At 39.9% G+C, this 21,135-nt stretch overlaps 1 protein-coding gene across 1 annotated transcript; it reads left to right on the top strand.

Annotated features, from left to right (window-relative positions):
• Positions 1-1,451: 1,451 nt before the first annotated feature.
• LOC148999199 (thioredoxin F-type, chloroplastic-like) lies at positions 1,452-4,924 on the top strand. The gene is made up of 3 exons (XM_089141390.1): positions 1,452-1,917; positions 4,411-4,510; positions 4,609-4,924. The coding sequence occupies exons 1-3, from the start codon at positions 1,613-1,615 to the stop codon at positions 4,741-4,743; spliced, it is 540 nt and encodes a 179-aa protein (XP_088997516.1). The 5' UTR covers positions 1,452-1,612; the 3' UTR covers positions 4,744-4,924.
• The last annotated feature ends 16,211 nt before the right edge of the window (positions 4,925-21,135 follow it).

Below are 21,135 nucleotides of genomic sequence, written 5' to 3' on the forward strand. Positions count from 1 at the left end.
CGTGCACCTGATAGTTGGTGAGTGAGTTCGCACTCCTGCACCCAACCTTTTCGTTGAATCAATTGTGCTTCCTTGCGGTCCTTCAAACCGCTCATCTCTCCTAGGGAGTTCTACAGTTCTCTTAGGTTCTCTTTTTTGCCTCCGGGCACCTTCCCGGAAATTCTGACCAACATTATGTTCATCGATCAGTCTTTGCTCCCTTTGTGGAGAACGTCCCGGTGGGAGTGAAGTCAATACTTCCTCCCTCTGTATTACGTGCCTTCCCGCTTCGCGTTGATCAGGTGCTTGCGGCGCCACCACTTGTCTGGTCAACATACGAAGCATTTGATTCACTTCCAATAGCTGGAGTTTCAGTTGATTTAGCTGGTATTGGAGTGGATCAGAAGGCTTATTACCTCCCTGACCACCATCTTCTCGTACTTCATGAGGTCGACTTCCCTCAAGGATATATTGATCATTTCCTCCTGGGAGTTGAACGCCAGCTTCTCGCTGGGCCGCTACAGCAGCTGCTGCTGATTTAGTAACCATGGCTTTCTAAAGCGATTCCCACAGACGACGCTAAATGATGCATCCAAAATCTGCTCAGCCCTTAGATCTCTTGTGGATGACCTGCAAAAACCAACCTCAGATGTGGCCCGACCGCTGGGGTCGGAGTCCACCTCCGAAGGCTAAGTTAGTTGATGAACTGATCATAAACGGCTCTGCTTGAGCACAGAGCAAAAGAATGAATATTGAGAATACGATTCAGGTTGTATATATCTCCATTGTGGGCAGGTGATGTCTTATATAGTATGTACCTTCGAATCTCCTTCGTTTGATGTATTTGAGCTTTCTTCGGATAGCCGTCAGATCTTAACGAATAGATCCGTTAATGATAGATCTGTTCGTGGTTGGGCTAATAGATAACTCCTTTGATAATATGAACGTTATATGGTAGTTATATCCATATAACAACGATCGGTATCTTCCGCAAGTGTTGTTAACCGTCTCCTTAACAATTAGTCCACTCCGATTATCGCGGATTCAGGCATGCTTGTTGACTGAGTCAGCTTACTTCCTCAGCAAACTATCTTTTGAACCCGGCCCGTTCGAAAGCGAGTCGATTCCTTTCTTCCTGACCGGAGTCGAGGGTCGAACTAAGGGTGAACCTGGTTCGATTATATTTTCTCCGTATCACCCATCATTGACAATAGCCATATTTTGTTGATCTCCAATACCACTCGGCCCTTTAAAACTCCGCCACGTTGCAATATTCAAAACGAATCTTCTTCATAATTTTATGTGGTTAACCGAAAATATATATATGTGTGTGGAGGCTGTGTATTTAAAACGCTCTCCGAACCGCGATCACAATGACTTAAGTATCCGTAAAATATTCTGATTCGTGTGCCCAAAATGGATATTCTGAAGGCGAAATCTGTTATTTCCGAATTCAATCGTCTACTAAAGCTCCCATCACCCCCCATTTCTCTCCACTGATCTCTCACACTCTCTCTCTGCTACTCTGCAAAATCAGAACACAAACCATTCTCCTTTCCTTACCGAATTGCAGAGAAAGCTCGCTCAGGTAGGGTTTTTGTTTTTTCAAAATCCTTTCAGACTCGATCCTTCCATGGCTCTTCAAATTTCCGTCTCTTCTCTTTTGCGTTCTACGACTTCATCGTCTTCACGATCGGTGGCCCAACTTACTGTACCGAATGATCAATTACGTTGTGCTGGGGATCGATCTTCTAGGTTTTCGGGGAGTATTTTGCGGAACATCGAGAGGAAGAGAGAGTTGAGGTTTTCTGTGAGGTCGAGCTTGGACACCGCGGGACCGGTTGTTGGCCAGGTTACTGAGGTTAACAAGGATACATTCTGGCCTCTGGTTAATGCCGCTAGTGATAAGGTTGTCGTTCTCGACATGTACACCCAATGGTGAGGACTCGAGATTTGGATTTAATTCCTTTGAATTTTGACTCCAGTAGTTGTTCTTCTACTCTGTTTTGCTGGATTGAGTAAGCACCAAACACCACATAATTATTTGAATCGGAGCTGTTGTAAAATTTTGTTGAAACCCAGTTTATGAGACAATCTTTGTCTTTTTATCCTCGATGCACCCTTTGAATCATGGAAATCGATCATATTTCTTTTGTTGGATTTGTTGAAGTGAAATTTATTTCTTACGTGTTTAATGCTAGTTAGGCAAAGATCTATTTTCCTATTTAAAAAGACTTTTTTTTTTTTTTTGTTTTCATGAACGCTAATAGGCAAAATTCTTCTGATTGAAGTAAATGGGAATGATATGCTGAGAACTGTTATTAACATCAACTTGATCGTAGGCACAGGTGAATGGTATTTGGTAACTTTTATTCTTCACCAGGATTCATAGGCCTCTAAATGTTTGTGCGGAGTTTTTTATTTATTAACGCATCAGTAACCATTTGGCATTTATTATTATTATTTTCCTCTATTGATACTGTTAGTTCCAGAAAAATACCCCACCTTATGAACCGGTTTAGAGGGGAACCGGACCAATAAATGTGTGGATTAAAAAAATCGATTCAGCGTCAGCCCTGGACAAACTTAGTTTTGACCAGGCAGGCCGAAAGCAAAGAAGGATGAAGCCGGAATGCAGGGGCAGTTGTTCCTCTCTTTCAATAATTCTTTTCTCCAAATTGTTGTAGTTTATCTAGAAGTAGTAATTATGGATAAGTAGTTATCATTGTTCTCTATAAATGCTTGATGTAATGTATTTGCAAGATGGACATTCAATCAACATGACAACATTACAGTTATCTTTTTTATCCTTAGATTTAGTATTAGTTTTTCTTCTTTTTCCTTAGTTATAGCGGTAGTGTAGCAATTGTAGAGGTTTGCTATTAAGGAACCCCACAAGTTTTTGTTGCTTTCTCCCAAAAATCATCGAAGTCCTCAATAGACCAAGGCAAAAAGAACTTGCATTGCCTGATCGTCAGATTCCCTTTGGGTTTTTTGCTGACCTAGCACACCAAAGCATTCCATAACCAATTCTGGTGCAAACAGATATACAATGATAAATGTTTTTAAAACCTGACCTTTGGGCAGGGCTTTTCAGGTCCTTGGTTAAACGAATACTGTTACTCCATTTTAAGGCCAAGACTTTGAAGGAGTATTTTCTGAACTTTCATTTGTTTGCCTATGATAGATTATAGTATACACCAAAAAGTAATACAATGTCAGGATTTGATTTTCCATGGACATCTTTACATGTATAAGAGTGCATGTTAGTGAAATATTTAAACAACAACATGAACCTTAAGCCAATTCAATAGGCTACATGGAACCTATAAGGTTTTAGCAAAACATGCAAGAAAAATAACAGTAGTTATATTAAGTATAAGAGAAGATAAGTCTACCAAAGAAAAGTATAAGAGAAGATAAATGGGAGATGAGGTCAAAAGTAGCATCCCAGGAGCATCCCTTTAGACAGGATCTGTTGCACAGGTCATAGTCTTTCAGAAAATTCTATCAGCAATCATACTAGAATCTGTTGCTTGTTATTGAAGTAGCTAACAATATGAAAATCATTAAAAAAGTAAGGACAGGAAGGAAACGGATTACATCTACATTGGCTTTTATAGTAGCAGTAGAAGGGAATGAAAGGGAAGGGAAATGATATAGGCTTTGACATGATAAAGGGAAGTTTTGTAAGCATGATTATGTAACCTTCTAGCAGAGCTCTTACAATGTTTTGTCATATACTTTGAAATTTAATCTTTATAAGTGGTACGTAACCTATTCTAAGGGGAAGGATGGAAGGAAGATGAGAACTAGAAAGCTTGAACTGAAGACCTGCTAGTGGGGTGGGCTTTTTACATTTCACACTCTTGCCAACTTCACGAGGAAGTTGGTTTCATTTACTTATTGGTTGAAACCAAACGGGTTTGTTGCCAAGTGAAGTAAATCTAATAATTAAATTGGGGATCACCTGGAGCTTCATTACACAACCATGTGAAGTAATGTTTATACAAGTTTTCACTTTACTTTTTTAGTTTCACTGCCTACCTTTTATTTCCCTTGCAACTATATCAAGCTATGGAGGCATCAAATTAGAGTTAATGTCAATGGTTATGTTATCTAAATACAGATGATGGAAGCTTATTGAAGCAAAACGGTTTTGACCATGGAAAATATAGCCTCAAGAAAAGTGAGACTTAGATTGATAGGTCAAAAACAAAAGTCCAATCCAGCTTCCTTCCATAAATACTTTGTGACCCACTACATGGTAAAGAATTGCAGGTATACCCGCTTTTGTTTACTTATTTTTTATTTATGCCTGCATCATTGGGTTCTTCTAAATCATATTGTAGCTCTTGATTTCCTTGTGTTCGGAATCCATATTCACTATAATCTTTTATTAATTTGTGCTTGCTTTTGACTTGTGGAAAGGTGTGGTCCTTGTAAGGTGATGGCCCCAAAATTCCAAGAACTGTCTGAGAAGAACCTCGATGTTGTTTTTATGAAGCTTGACTGCAACCAAGAAAACAAGGTACATATATTTGCATTAGTATTCTGTGCTTGTGTGGGTGGGTGGGCGCATGTTGATATTCTCTCTCTGACAGTGTGTTATCTGTTCATCTTTTGCAGTCATTAGCAAAGGAACTAGGGATAAAGGTAGTCCCTACTTTCAAGATCCTCAAGGACAGCAAAGTTGTAAAAGAAGTAACTGGGGCCAAATTTGATGAGTTAGTTGCTGCAATTGAATCTGTTAAATCAAGTTAATGATTCTCATCTTCCGCTTACTTTTGTTTCTGCTGTATCAAATATCAATTGTACTTTTGAGGCATATCTAAATATCATCTGTAAATGGTCGATACTTTGGGCATTAATCATACCACATTTATACCACTCAACAGCTAAAGGGGGCTCTAAGTGCTAGGGTGCTTTAAGGGAGTAATTTTATTAACTATTTTCATGGTTTAATAATGTCTATGTGAAACCGGAGTGTGGGTGTGTGAAACCATCCCACTTAACAGATTAGCGGGTTGGAATTGTCAGCCTTGACAACTGTGCGGGTGTCTATCGATACTTAGTGGAGGATAAGAAACCATTTTGATAGTTTTTCGTTCTAAACTTACAGCAAGGTATATTGATCTACATTAAGCGTATATTCCTTACTAGTGTACCAGATTTCTAGCTGCCACGCCTTGAAAATTTTCTTTGCAAGAAACGACCTGTCTTAGACAGTCTAGTCATAACACTCATATTGGATAAGCAATTGGTTGAACTACATCATTTTAATCAATTCAAACTCAGGAATGTTTTAGGCTAACCCCAATACCGGATAATGTATTGCAACGGTAAAAAGTTCATATTCTCGTGACAGTAAGAAATTTGGTCCAATCTCTGTAATGTCATGTCTGTCCTCGTTGTGAATCTGGGACTACGGGCAGATGGTCATTTTTCTTAGCTGCTTTCTAGGTCTTTTTGGCTTCTTAAAGTCCAAGGACATTGAACTTGCATCCCTTGTGTTGCTCCAAAAACCTGTTCGACAGCGCAAGTAACCTGACCTGCAAAAACATGCTCAACCGGGTTGGTTGAGTAACGCCTTTGACAAGCAAGTTAGTGAATGCATAGAGTCTTAGAAGAAGACAAGTTGCAGAGCTTTCTATGCTGGCAAGAATACCAAAAGAATGTGCACATGGTTATGGTTGAGTACTAAGTTTAAACAGAAGGCCAGGCCATACCTTGGTCATTCGATGAAGGTGTGTAGATCTAATGACCGTTAGATTTAGGTCATCCCTATGATAGAATTCGACCATAACTCTATGATCAATTCGAAATCTCGAGTCCGATCAGGAATCTTGTCTATAATCAAAGGGGAGGTTAGTTTAACGTCTTCAATAGACGTTACTTAATGTGCAAGACATACGTATTGGTTAGTGCATGGTTCCACCACTCTTTGGTCGAGCCACATCTGTCACATCAACCCAGCCGGTACCCTATCTAGCATACTCAAGGTGTGATCCACAGCCCCAAAGATCAGCTCGAGGAAATCAACCTCCTACATTTACAATAATACAATCAAGAACATGACTAAATCAATGTTTAAATATTATAAGTGAATAATCAAGAGAAGATTCAAAGAAAGTTTATAATATAATCACAGTGCGAAAAATCATACCAATAAAATAAATCAAATGTAGAGTGTAGCGAAAAATCACTCTACAATAGCAGCGGAAAAGTAGCTCAGACTAAAAAGGAGATTACAACCGATTCGAAAAATGGAAAGAAAAGAAGTAAACGAATTCTAAACTAGTATCTTTTCAAACTTAAATAAAATCCTTCTATGAGTATAAGTCTCAATATCCCAGTGACGCTACACTAACTCCAGAGTCGATTGATCCTGATACGCTCCACAGTCACCTTGGTAATTTTCACCGTCGTAGTCATAACCGCTAGCACCTTAGGAGTAGTGTGAGTCATCTGGGGTAATCTCATATAGTTGTCCTTCATAGTCTTTAGTACCTGTAGATAGATCTAACAAAGTTGTTGTAGAAAGGAGTGAGTTCAAAAGAACTCAGCAAAGTAGTTCAGTCCACAATAACACATATAACATGATAGCAAAATATAAAGGATGCAATATGATATGAAACAATCACGCAAGTATGTTTCTAACTCTATTTATGATAGTCTCTAATGGCAGACATGCTTTAAGTCATAGCACCATACTCCTCTAGGTAGGTCTCAAATCATTTTCCCTCAACCATCTAGGTATCTTGGGTTCTCCGGTGGTAATTGGGTCCTGCATCCCTCTCGGACATTCCATGGTTGGGGTTTAGGTCACCGCTCTCTCACGTCACCATTGTTCTGAATATTGGCACATGTCAGAGTTAATCTTAGCCCAATGCAAGTCTTCTACTTAGTTATTGTCACACCCCACCCGCCGGTCTCGGTTATCCGCCAACAACCCGTGGGAGTGAACCATCATAGGATCCACGGTCTTACCTATCAATAATAATAAACACAAGTATAGACAATCAAGAGCAAGAATAAATGCAATAATCAATAAAAAGGTTACAAGAGTTCAAATACTCCAATAAATATCCAAGAAAGAATCAAAGGAAAGAATCAATAATCAAATGTAATATCGAGTTTAGCGGAAGAAAAATAAATAAAACAAATAATCTTCTTTCCGATTTTCTTTTCTAAATCTAAAAATTGGTTTTCTAAATTAGCAAGTAAAAGGGGGTCCTCCAATCTTTCTCCATACGATCATCAAAATCCTAACAACTGCCTCCGTCGGCCATCAATGGGTGCTATAAGCACACACCAAGCATCTTCAGGAGGCTTCGTGCTCTGCAAGTCATGAACCACTGTCTGTGCCACATCAACTTCATACGAGAAGGCTCTTTCATACGAATCATCTCCAACTTCTGATGTTGTGCCACCATCTATACAACTCATATAATATATACAATGAAAGGAATGAGTTCTGACGAACTCAGTAAGGAACAAACAATTCTCATATATATGTCAATACAATCCACGAATGCATATATGAAATGATATGGATGGTATGCAGAATATGAATGCTACTAAGATCTAACTATGTAAGTCTCTATTAGCTGACATGCTTTAAGATATACACCAGCCCTCCTCTGGGTAGGTCTAGTCACTCTGATCCGGCAAGGACTGGTTACCTCTGTAGGGATCCTGGGCAAAGGGGTAAGTCTACACCTGGCTCTCAAACCATGGCTGGGGATAAGTCAACACTCTCTCACCACGACCATTGGCAATGAGTATTGGCGCATGTCGGGGTTTCTAATCCAATGCAAGTCATAATTGTAACATACTATATGAAGTCCAGATACTTCCCTTATGGCACCAACCAACTCGGTTCAGTATCCTTCGCAACCTAGGAGTGAGAACCCTCACGGACTGGCTACCGCTGTTAGACTCCACTCCTTAACCCTATGGTCATCCACATATTATTGGGGCGGATGCTCTCATGACTCCTCACGATACCCGGTCCGCTCCTTGGACGTCCATGAGTCCAACCCTAACATATGCAACCCTACCATTGCATGACCAATAGTGGACCACTGAGTCTCTGCACGGGACTGGTTACCGCTGTAGGATGAAACAGAGTCACGTCACCATTGTCACGGGTCACCCGACTTCAATTCCCCTGCCGAAAGGGTAATAGCATGTGGGGTACCTAGCCATGCAATTCTAGGCTCTCCTAGATATGTCATCTAGTAATCATAATAGTGCTAGAGGCATCAGTGAGCATGTGTCCCATACCACAGCCCTCTGATATCTTCAGCCAAGATATCCCAATGGAATACCCCTTCCATCACAACTACACTACATCGCTCTTTATCATACCATGAATAGTTGTGCAATATCATAAAAGATGAAGTACATCAAGGAACACCACAAATAGCAAGTATACAATAAGATTCACATGTTTTATACAATTACAGCAAGTTACATGATCAAAAAATAGTAAATAGAACAACTGAATCATCATGTATATGTAATTGCATATAAATAAGAATGCATGTCCTTACCTGTAATTTAGTAGAAGCCCTTTAAATTGCAATCGAAACACAGTTTTAAAATTTTAAGTAGAAACAGAGGACACCTATATGCAGGGTTACAAGAATGTATAAGAGTCAAGAGTCAAAATAAATCCAAAATCAAACCTACACAGTCACTAGAAACCAGCCGGTTGCTTGTGCCGGTTGCTTAGGTTAAGCGGCCTCCACAAGCGATCGCCCCTGTTTCAGACAGTTTCCAACTCCGAAAATTTGACTTTTGATCATCCGATTTCAATCCGTTTTGGGATGATCATAGTCCGAATTTCAAACTTAATAGGTCTATAACAAAGGGGTGAAACGAAACCCTAAAATTAACAAAGATTTATTTCCCAAATCATTCCCCTTGATTAGATCCATCCATTAACAAATACAGGGATTCGTTTCTGGACAGGATCTCATCAAGAATATTGAAAAGGGAGATACAACTAATCAATTGGGTAACCACTAACAAAATGGGGATGGGTTCATATCAATTAGAGGTTAAAAAGAAGAGAATAGCAGATGGAGATTCATTACCTTATCTAGAATCACCAAGAATAGAAGGGAAAAGGTTCTAGATCATTAACAGCACTTCACCCACCTTCTAGCACGTTTCCACTGCCACCTAATCGCCCATAATAGCAATCCCGAACATAATAATGCGTTAATAGGGCAAGGGATGCTATTTATAACGAACAGGGGGCAAAATAGTGTATTTTCCCGCAAGCAGAACCGGGCGGTCGCTTGGTTTAATCAATCGCCACTAGCAACCGCCTCCAAGTATATTGCTATACAAGGGTGCTTTGCTCAGGGGTTTGAAACCCAAACACAACCTAGCCCCAAACAACACATGGGGGAGGTCTTACCTTCATTCTAGACATCTCCAAACACCACTTGCCTTCTACTAGAGATCCAACTTCTCAGTAAGGCAAATTCTTCAACAAGAGAATCCAGATCCATTGGTTTTGGATATGGATCATGGACTTCTATCTAGACACTCCACAAAATTAATCTGACTAGACCTTCAGGTTCTCGGACCTGCAATACGGATTCCGGGTTAGAAATACGGGGGTTGTTACAATTATATCAAGTCAGGGTTAGATACTTCCATTCCTTGCCTCTCGCGATCCTTTTAGGTATCTTCCCAGTAGAGTCATCATATCCTATGGCTACAACCAACTCGGACTACGGACTCATCAACCCTATTGGTCATCCACAAATAGTAAATGGGAAGCTCTAATGTCCTCTCATGGGTTGGTTACTGGTCTTGAGCGCCCATGAGCCCAAGTCTACTACTAAAACCCTACAAATGAATGACCCCCACAATGTGATTCATGTCCTCTCACTGGTTGGTTACCTGTCTTGAGCGCCCACAAATCCCCATTGCTACCACGGGTTACTCGGTCTCAATTCCCTTATGAATCGATTCGTTTGATATAATAGGGTAATCCTAGCCAAACACTGCTAGACAAGCCCTAGGTATATCATCCAATAATCAGAGAAAGAGTCAAGGGGCACCATAGGAAAGTGTCCCATACCACCTCCACTGGTGTCCAAAGACAACAATGTCAAAAGGACATTCCCCATTCCCTAATTACACTTAGGCGATCACATTCCAAATCAGTCATTCATAAGCACAGTTGGTAAATCAATACATAGGGAAATAACCAATCATACATGATCAAAATAACAATTGATTACATGAGCAAGTCTTACTATAGTTATAGTAATTACAGCAGCAATATAAATATAAGAAAATTATAAGAACAGTAGTATGATCATGCAATCCGAATCAAATACAAGCAAACATGTATTTTAGGTTATTAGGGAACAAACGTCCTTACCTTAGTTAACCTCGAAGAATTCCAGAGAAAAGAATGAGGACAGGTCCAAAGTTAGCAAATAAACCCTAAACAAACATAGGTTAAGCATTAGGAACAAACCCTCGAAGATTGGAAGTGAAACAGACCAAAATAGGCCACACTTGATGTCTCTGACACTGTTGGTCTGTCAGGTGGTCTGTCATGTGACCGACCAGCAGTGTTCTGTATGGACAAAAATCGTAAATTTTGATCCGAAACTCAACTTGTGAGATTCGAAACACTTCAAAATTTTAAGGGAAACTCTAGAATAGTAGACTAAGACTATCTAGCATAGATTTGGCATCAACAATGATCATTTGAGTAGAATTCTAAATTAATGAAAAGCTAGGTTTTATCGAAATCAATTCGTGAATTCTACGGAGAGGCTAGAGAGAATGAGAATTCACTCTAGAAAGAAAAGAATAGGAGATCTTAGATAGAAATAATCATGGGAATGATTCTAGCATGCTTTAGAGATAAAAACCTAGAAGGGATATTCAATAATGAAGATCACACTTGATTTCCCTTCGAAATCATCATGTGAAGATTCACAAGGTCATAACGTGTATGGAGATCCACTCTAGAACAGCAAGGATTGGAGGACCAGTCATGGGAATGACATATGATTATCCTCCTAATCAAAGAGAATTAAAGAAATCAAAAGGATAGAAGATGAAGTGTGGATAGGATTGAATACCAACCTTAAGAAAGAAGAATCACCGAAAAGCTTTGAGGATTCGATTAGGATCTTCTAAAACTCCAATGTGAATGCTTGAGAGAAGCTTCCCACGTCCTCTGGAGGCTTAGCAACAATATGGGGTTGATTACCACGAAGTTCTAATAAATAGAACATCAAAAACCTAAAAATCAGAGATTTACACATAAACCCTTGTCTCTATTGGTCGTTCAGTCTGATCGACCAGGTGATCGACTGACACTGACAGCAAACCCAAAAATAGGGTTTTCAAGCTTCAAACCTCAAAATTCCAAAGGGGGGCTTCTCCCAACTCAAACAAGTAACTTACTTAGTATTGAGGGACCTTCCAAAACATGTCCAACTAGGTCTCAAGTCCATCAATCAAGTTTTTCAACATCAAGATGCAGTCTCTTCTCCAATTCAGATAATGTTTCCATATAGGGAACTCCATCACCAATCTCTGTGGGTTTTGGATCAAACACCATGTCTTCTACTGAGATGGCTCACAATTGCCTTTTACCTTCATTTCGGGTCTTCGGACCTACAAACAAATGGATTTCCGGATTAGGGTTTGGGCTAGATTTCACACATTGAAACTGGTTCGTCGGATTCACCCAGTTCAATGATGACTGATTGCATCACTAGCCCCTTAGTCACTTGGTCACGAATTCCCATGTTTGGATCAAGAGACTCCATGTTTCCTAAACAAGGTGTTATCTGGCGAGCATCATTAAACTGTTGCTTCTGTACATGAACAACTCCTCGAGCAATGAAAAGGTGCATTTATGACCAGCCGTTTGTTACACGTATGAGCTGACACGTTTTCTGGAGCCTGCACTATGCATGACATGTGGCAGAGACATCTCATCATGCAATCATGGTTTTGAAATTCGGAAAGGTGCCAAATTTCTTCTATCCAGATGTTTTTGGTATTAACCGTGAGATGCACAGCTAGATGAATCCCAAAGGGTGTTGCATCAAGGTCATTAAGGAGCATCTCATTTGAGCCATTGGATGAGAATCTGGGGGGGGTGTTTAAATATCCTTCTCCTTTCTTCATTTTTCACTACATTTTGTCCCTTATTTGCATGTTGGTGAACCAGAGAAAAACCCATGTGCTCAGGAATGATATTAGGTCTTTCCAAACATTCTCAAGCATCTCCCTCTTCATTGTGGGCATTTCTGTGACCGAACCAGTAAGCTTTCTATCTATTCTTCTTTCCATTCCCTTTGATTTTTTTTTTTTATACGAAGCTTACTGCCATTTTTTCTTTTTCTTTGTTGTTTTGCTTTTGTGTTTTGTTGTGGTTCCTTTGTGTTTCTTCCTTATATGCCTCTTCTTATGTCTTCATACGTAGCCTCTTATTTTTGTGTAGTCTTAGCTTTATAGATAAACCATGCAGGGGCGGACCCAGGATTCAAAAGTGGGGGGGGGGGGAGGCGAAGAATAAAAGTCTAGATAACCTTCCTGTTGGGAACCACTAATGCTTATTTTGTAGGGCCCGCACATTTGAAAAAATAGGTAAATTATTGATAATAATTTTTTTTGACAAATATAGATAAATCAAAGCAAAAAAAAAATGAATTCAACCCTAGAAAGTCATACGCAAACCAAAATTTCTTTATTAGTAGATGCAAACCAATGGTAGTTTTACCTTACTAACTATAGACATTTTATTCACAGTATAAAATCAAATAACAAAAATTGTAGAAGAAATAGAGAAACAAATAGTATAAAATCAAATAAAAATAATAAAAAAATAGAAACGATAAATAAATTGAGAAAGAGAAAGAATACCTAATTGTGGAGAAGATTTTTTTTTCCAATTTTTCCTTAACCCATACTTATAGAAGGGGAAGAGAATAAATAGGAAGAGAATATGAGAGAGGAGAGAATAAATAGGGATTGAGGAGTTAATTTTTAATTAGGAATGAAATTTTGAATACCTAATAAGATTTTTTTTCAAAAATTTTCCTTAACCCACGTTTATAAAAAGATAAGAGAATAAATAGGAAGAAAACATGAGAGAGAAGAAAGGGGAGAATAAATAGGGATTGAGGAACTAGTTTTTAATTTGGAATGACATTTATATCCATTATATTACCTTTAAAAATGGTTCTCAATATTGGGGGGGGGGGGGCAAATAGTGACATTTCACATGTAGAAAGAGAAAAAGTTGAAGAAAAATAAAGGAATTAGCATAAAAACCAGAAAATTAAGGAATTTATAACAAATTTTAAAAAATCCGGGGGGGGGGGCATGGCCCCCCAGCCCCAATGCAGGTCTGCCCCTGAAACCATGGTCCCCCAGCCCCAATGCAGGTCTGCCCCTGAAACCATGGTTCACGTGAAGAGATTGAAAACGGTGGCCTCCAAGCCTAGGAAAATACTAATGAAGAAAGACCTTTAAGTTCGGTTACTGTCAGTGACTCTGGAAGTGAGCAAATGAGAAATACCAGACAAGGATCAAGTGATCGGTCCGACGACCATTTCATGTCCTTGTCTGGTCGAGAACCCTCTAGTAATGATGACGAAGAGTCCGGTCTAGAGTCTTGACCTCAACCATCTACATCTCACAACCAGGCGAAAACCATTATAAGTACTTGGGCTAGGTTTAAAGCTGAGAGAAAACAATGGAAGGATAGTCTGACCCGACCTCACACCTGACCACATAGATTACAATCTAACCGCATCAGGTCCTGAATTCCAGCCTTCTCATATGACCGAGGAGAGAGTGGAATACATCCATAAAAAATATGAAATCCCTCCTAATTATATCCTCTATGTACCGACCAGTGAGGAGAGGGCAAACACTCCCTGACAGATTTTTATTCGCAGTAGCTGAAGGTTGAGATTTTGCCACATATACCAAAACAGATCCAAGGGTTTCGATAAAAGATGCGGGGTATTCATGTAAATATGAATATATTTTTTTTTACATTCAAAGATTTAATTTTTTTAAATTTACAAATGAAACCCCCTAGGTTTCTTTGTCTGTGAGCAACAGCCACAAAAAAAAGAAAAGAAAAAAGAGAAACTCAAGATCAAACGTACAGCTCGAACCTGCTATAACAATAACATTGATATCCTTGCTTGACGACAAAAATCGAATTGGCGGTGTCAACCTACACTAATGGCTTTTTCAATTCTTGACTTCCAATTACCCATCCTTCTCGGCTATCGATAATTATCAAATCATCAAAAGAGTTAATTTTTTTTTTAATTAAGATATCAAACATTAAAAGAAGTAGCCTCTGAAAGTTCATTTATAAAATGGGATTTCCTTGTGATAGAGAAGTTGCAGAGTCATTGTAGTTGTAGTTTCATAACACCTTTATTATTATCACAGCAAACAGAGGCTCTCCTCTTTGTAGTCGGATTTTTTGAGGAACAAAGATCATTAATTTTCAAACAAGACTAGGGTTTTGAAAAAACACAATGATACAGAAGTTTCCTACCCGACCGGGTCAGACCCGGCTGAGGGCTCCACATTCAGTCGGCCCTCTCATGATACGAGTTTCCTACTTGACCGAGTCAGACCCGGTTGGGGCTCCACATTCAGTCGGGATAAGAGCCGATTGGCTTGATCAAGGCATGATGAACACTCGACTAATATGGCAACCATTTGCAATGAGGAAAGTCAACTCTGTCGCTGACCAAGCGGGATCGACGATAGGAAGGCGTGATCTCAGGAGAAACGACATCCACAGTCGGGTAGACTTACCAAATACATAAAAAGGTAACATTAATGGTATAAGAAGAGGGACATACTCCTCCGGTAAGTATCCAATACATTCTGAGCATTGTCTTGTGTAATCCTTGCACAAGATCTTAGACTGTTCACTGTCTAACTTAGCCATCGGAGGCGGTTGCCCGGTAATCTAGCCGGCCCGTGTCTAACTCTTTTTGCAAGACTCATCGTCTTTGGCTTGAAGAGGCTTAGTCGGGTGCAGCATCGACATAATTGATACGCATCAGTTTGGCGCCATTTGTGGGAACGACAAGTTTCAAAGTCATGGTGAGACAAGCAAAAAATGGACATACTCGGCAGGAAACTGCCGGGGAAGACAATCACCAAGACGATCAAACACATCAAGAAGATGGGGTCGACCACTCAATCCTAATGGCACAGGATCCTCCCGAGGACAACCTGATTCCAGAAGACCCGAATGGGGAAGGTACATCTAAAGGTCCCCAAGGGCATGCCACTGCAGCGGATGTGAAACCCAGCCCTAACCTTGACCCGGAAACCCTGTTGTTTGTAGGTCCGACAACCCGAAGTAAAGCAAGAAGTCAGTTATGGGCCATTCCAGTGGAAGACTTGGTGGTTGGCTTAGAATCCATGAGTGTTGATGTTAGTGTTCCATTTATGGAAACTGCACCCTAATGAAGATGGAATTAGTTGATGGACTTGGAGTGCTCTCTGCCATGGTTCGAAGGCATTTCTACCTACTAGGTAAGTCACTTGGTGTGTGTGCAAAACCCCTTTATATTTGGATTTGATCTGAGCCTTCATTTCCCTGTTTTGGACTTGCTATTCTGATTGGTTGACTCATTGGTTGACTGGACCGGTCGACCAATCCAATCGACCAATGGGATCTGATTTTGCTAATTAGGTCTTTGCTTGCTCTATTTAAGTCCAATCTCGAGTCTACTTCGTATTATCTACCTCCAAACTCTTTGGAATGTACCAGAGCCCTCTGCAAGTCATCTCCCTTGCATCCTTGGTGATTATCTTGCGGATCTTCGTCAAAACTCGTGCTTTTACACAAAAAGGTATGTGATCATCCTCTTCTGTGTTTCATCTTTGATTCTTCGTTACTTTTCTTTCCTTATTTAGATTGATGTTCTTCAGTCTTAGATCTAATTTTCTTGAAGATCTATGCATGTTTCTCATGATTCCTTTATCACAAACAGTGATCCATCATCTTATTGTTCTTGTCCACGATTTTTACTATGAATTCATCAAGAACCATGATTGATCTAATTATGGTAACTTTTTGTTTCCTAATTTGTAACTTGAAGACTTTATTTGATTAGTGTTTTGGAGTCCTCTATATACTAGTATGCTGCCATTGTAGTTTCCCCCTTGTTTAGTACCCTTTTGAACCACCAAATTCGGGTTTATATTCTAAAAACTCTGATTTTTAGAGGCCACTGTCTCTATTGGTCAACTCATTGGTCGACTGAGGCAGTAGACCAATCCAATCGACCAATGAGTATAGCAACCTCATATTTGGTCTGTTTTGGATGTTTTGATATCTTTCCTTCTAGGTATCTTTCCTAATATGTTATATATACTTGTTTAGGACTTTCTTCCCAAGTTTAGTCAAGGTCTTACTTGATTCCCAAGATCCTTTGCGAGTTATATAAGGTAAGGATGGTTATTTCCTTAACTACATAGATTGGATATCCTAGTTTCTATATTTGAATCTTGTTAGTTTATTTCCTTAATTAGATACTTACACTGATATATTACTGATACATTACCTTGATTACAGTAGCATTACTTGTTTATACTAAATTGATTCATGTATGATTTACTTACCAAATATATGCAAGTTGGATATTATTATTGATTTCTTTCCATATGAGAAGTTGCCATGTATGTGACATGATGAAATTATGTTTGTGAATGATTAAGTATAGTTTGGAAAGGAGAGGTGTCCTTTTGACACTTCTGTCCTTGGACAACTACGGGAATATTATGGGATGTTTCCGGAGATGCCCTCTAGACACCTTCCTAAATTGTTGGATGACATATTTAGGACTGTCTAGTAGTGTTTGGCTAGGATACCTTGTTATGTTAGACCCTAATCGGAGGGTATTGAGACCGAATGACCCGTGGTAGCAATGGGGATTCGTGGGCGCTCAAGACCAGTAACCAACCCGTGAGAGGACAGGAATCACATTGTGGGGACCATTTATCGGTAGGGTTGCATATGGATAGACTTGGGTTCACGAGCGCTCAAGACTAGTAACCAACCCGTGAGGGGACGTGAGAGCTTCCCGTTTACCATATGTGGATGACCTATAGGGTTGATGAGTCCGTAGTCAGGGACTATGAGGACTTTAGTGTGAAGGATACCGGAAAGGATCACTAGGGGCGAGGAATGGACGCATCTGGATCTGACTTGATGTAACTGAGTAGGAGACTTGTGAAATCCAGCCAAAACCTAGCCAGGGCACCCTATCTGTTTTGGGTAAAGAAGGGTTAGTTTAAATGTTTGACCTTAAAGTTGGACCTTGATTTGATCTTATCTTGTTGCTTGTAGAACCTTTTGGTTGACGATTTGGTGTCGGAACCCAAGCCCATGGACATTGTCGATGATGCCCCTCACTTGAGAGCATTGTCAGTGTTAGTTTTGAATCTGCGCACCAAAGAGGGGTGAATTAGTTGAAATACCTAATGAACTCCTGTGACCAATCTGAACATATTTCCCGAAATTAGACTTCTTGATGGACTTGTAGGAGAAAATATCACTCAATTTGACCCCATATAACCTTCCAAATCCCTGTCCGAAGTTGCTAAACTATGTCTGTCAAATCCTGCTTGCGCATCGAAGAAGATGAGCCTAGTTGGTGAACCTAATGAACTCCAATTCTTGATCCGAAGATATTTCTGGAAACTAGACTTCTTGATTGACTTGTAGAAGAAAACCTCACTCAATTTGACCTTGTATAGCGCTCCGAATCCCTGTTTGAACCTTGCTGTCCTGATTGGTCGACTCATTGGTCGACTGGACCAGTAGACCAATCCAATCGACCAATGGTGTCTGAATTTACCAATTTGGTCCTGTCTCCTCTATTTAAGTCAAATCTCGGGATTACTTCGCCTCCTATGCCTCCTAAGCCTCTGGAATGAGTTAGAACCCTAATCTAATCAATTCCCTTGCATTCCTTGGTGATCTCTCTCAAGACTTGAAGAAATCTTCATCCTCCTGCAGCAAAGGTATGTCTACTCTCTTTTCTTTCTTCTCCATCTCTGATTTTCTTTCTTTAATCTGTTCTTGGCTGAGATCAGGAAGAAGATGATGCACTCTTGCAACCATCCACTCCATGATCTCATCTTGTTCCTTGAGATCTATGATCATCATCATGATCTCAACCCCAGCCTAGTGGAATCTTTGAAAACCCTAACCCTAATCCTTTGAAACCCTAACACTGGGTGATTATCTGAGAACCTTTTTGGTAACCTCCCATGTGAGGGAAACCTCATGGGTAATGTGGAGGTTGATCTAAATTCAATATTCTTTAATTCTTCTTGTTGTAATTGGCCAATCATCAATTCCTTCCCTCCTGTGATCTTAACCTTTTTATGGGAACCATAAGGGTGAAACCCTAATTTCTTGGGTTAGATCAAGAACCCATCTTTTGACCATGATTATCTTCCCATAATGTTTCTATTAACCTAAACAAGATTTTCTTATTATGTTCTTGATTGCAACCATTCCCTTTCTTCCTGTGATCATCACCTTTTCATGAGAGCCATAAAGGTTGAAACCCTAATTTCTTGGGTTAAATCAAGAACCCATATTTTTACCATGACTTGATGATTTTATCTTCCTATATGATTCTAATACATCCTAGGAAGTTCCCCTTTGAATTTCGGATCAATCCGACTTCAAACGAAGAAGTTATGGCCAAAACAGTTTTCACTATTCCGTACTGACTCGATTGGTCGACTGGGTCAGTAGACCAAGGCAATCGACCAATGAAGTCAGTAGCTTCAATTTTCGCTCGATTTGATTCGTTTGCTCTCTGATCTTTTAGGTATCTTTCCTAATGTTATATCTATGCTTGTTAGGGGTTTATTTGCCATGTTTGGTGTCTCTCTCTTTGATCTTTGGATTATCTTTGGCGATAATCAGGTAAGGACAGTTGATTCCTTAACTACATAGATTGCTTGTTCTCTGGTTTCTACTTTATGAAACTATGAGATTACCTACTGTTATTGTATTTTAATTCTGATCTCCTCTGTGGGGAACAGTAGCACTTATTTATATCATCTTTTCATTGTTTATGTTATATGAATTACTTATTACGCTTAATCGATGTTGCTTTTACATTCTCTTTTATATGATGAACTACTGGTTGTGTATGTCATGACTGATCTGAGAATGTGTTTGCTTAAGTTTGGTTTGGGATTGGGAAGTGTCCTTTTGACACTTCTGTCCTTGGACATTATCGGAAATAGTATGGGATGTTTCCGGGGTTGCCCATCGACACTTTCCCGAATCAATGGTTGTCATACCTAGGGATGTCTAGCGGTGTTTGGCTAGGATACACCCTGTTATATCAGACCCGATTCGGAAGGGTATTGAGACCGAACGACCCGTGGTAGCAATGGGGATTCACGGGCGCTCAAGACCGGTAACCAACCCGTGAGAGGACGGGAATCACATTGTGGGGGCCATTTATTGGAGGGTTGCATATGGCTAGACTTGGGCTCATGGGCGCTCAAGACCGGTAACCAACCCGTGAGAGGACATGAGAGCTTCCCGTTTACCATATGTGGATAACCAATAGGGTTGATGAGTCCGTAGTCCGAGTTGGTCGGTGCCATAGGATACGCTGACTCTAGTGCGAAGGATACCGGAAAGGATCGTCAGGGACGAGGAATGGACGTATCTGGAACTGAGTTGATATAACTGACTAGATGACTTGCATTGGGCTAGGCTTTTCCCTGACATGCGCCGGTACTTATGCTAAACGGTTGTGAGAGAGTGTGTTGACTTAACCCCTTACCATGGAAATTGTCCGAGAAGGATGCAGGACCCATTACCAATCGGTCGCCCGAGATATCTTAAATGGTTGGAGGGAATCCAAGATATCTTAAATGGTTGAGGATGTGAGCGGACCTACCCAAAGAAGTATGGTGCTATGACTTAAAGCATGTCTACCATAGAGACCAGCATACATAGAGTTTAGATGCATACATACATTGTTTGTTTCATATTGCATTGCATCTTGTTATGGTTTGCTTCCATGTTATTTATGTTGTTATGGATTAACTTGCCTTACTGAGTTTCTTTCGAAACTCATTCCTTTTTTTTGTACAATTTGTTGTTAGACTTCTCTACAGGTTTGGATTTCTTTGACGGCCCGTATGAGGAAGCACAAGGTGAAGAAGATGAAGACTGAAGAGCAAGAAGAGCTGACTGAAGATGTGGATTAGATTTCTTTTGTTTCTTCTAGACTTATCTTTTACTTTACTTGTATTATTTTAGAGTTTTACTTAGATTTCGATCTACCTTCCGCATGTATTTGTAGGGTATAATTCCGCTATACTCTACAGTTGTCTTTTGATTTGGTATCTTGTTATTCCGCACTCTGATATTCTATAGTGATCCTTTTGAGATCCTTTCTTGACTTTTCTTATAAATTACTTGAACATTATGATTTGTTCTTGCTTTTGATTATGTTATTGTGCGAAATGGATATGATCGTTCCTAAACTTGATCTTTTGGGCTGTGGATCACACTCTCGGGTATGCCAGATAGGGTACCGGCTGGGAGGATGTGACAAGACTTGCATTTGGCTAGGCTTTGACCCTGATATGCGCCGGTACTTAGACCAATGGTGATGTGAGAGAGTGGTGACCTATACCCCCAACCATGGAATGTCCCGAGGGATGCCGAACCCACTACCAAAAGGAGTTGTGTGATGAGACCTTCCTAAAGAAGTACGGTGCTATGACTTAAAGCATGTCTGCCAATAGAGACCAACATACATAGAGTTATAATCATATTGCATCATGTGTTTCATATCATATAGCATTTTACTTTGCTTTGAAATCCTGCTAAATATGTTGATATGGATTAACTGCCTTACTGAGTTTCTTTGAAACTCATTCCTTTTGTACAATGTTTTGTTAGACTACTCTACAGGTACTGATGACTATGAAAGTCAATTCGAGGAAGCGCAAACTGAAGAGGCATACTACACGCAAGGTGCTGGCAACCATGAAGATTACATTGAGGATTCCTCAAGTGGTTTTGCTTGTTACCAGGATTAGCCCTAATGTGGA

This window comes from Hakea prostrata, unplaced genomic scaffold (genome assembly GCF_041222555.1).
Source record: "Hakea prostrata isolate BN-2017 unplaced genomic scaffold, UWA_Hpros_2 contig_26, whole genome shotgun sequence".
NCBI lineage: Eukaryota > Viridiplantae > Streptophyta > Magnoliopsida > Proteales > Proteaceae > Hakea > Hakea prostrata.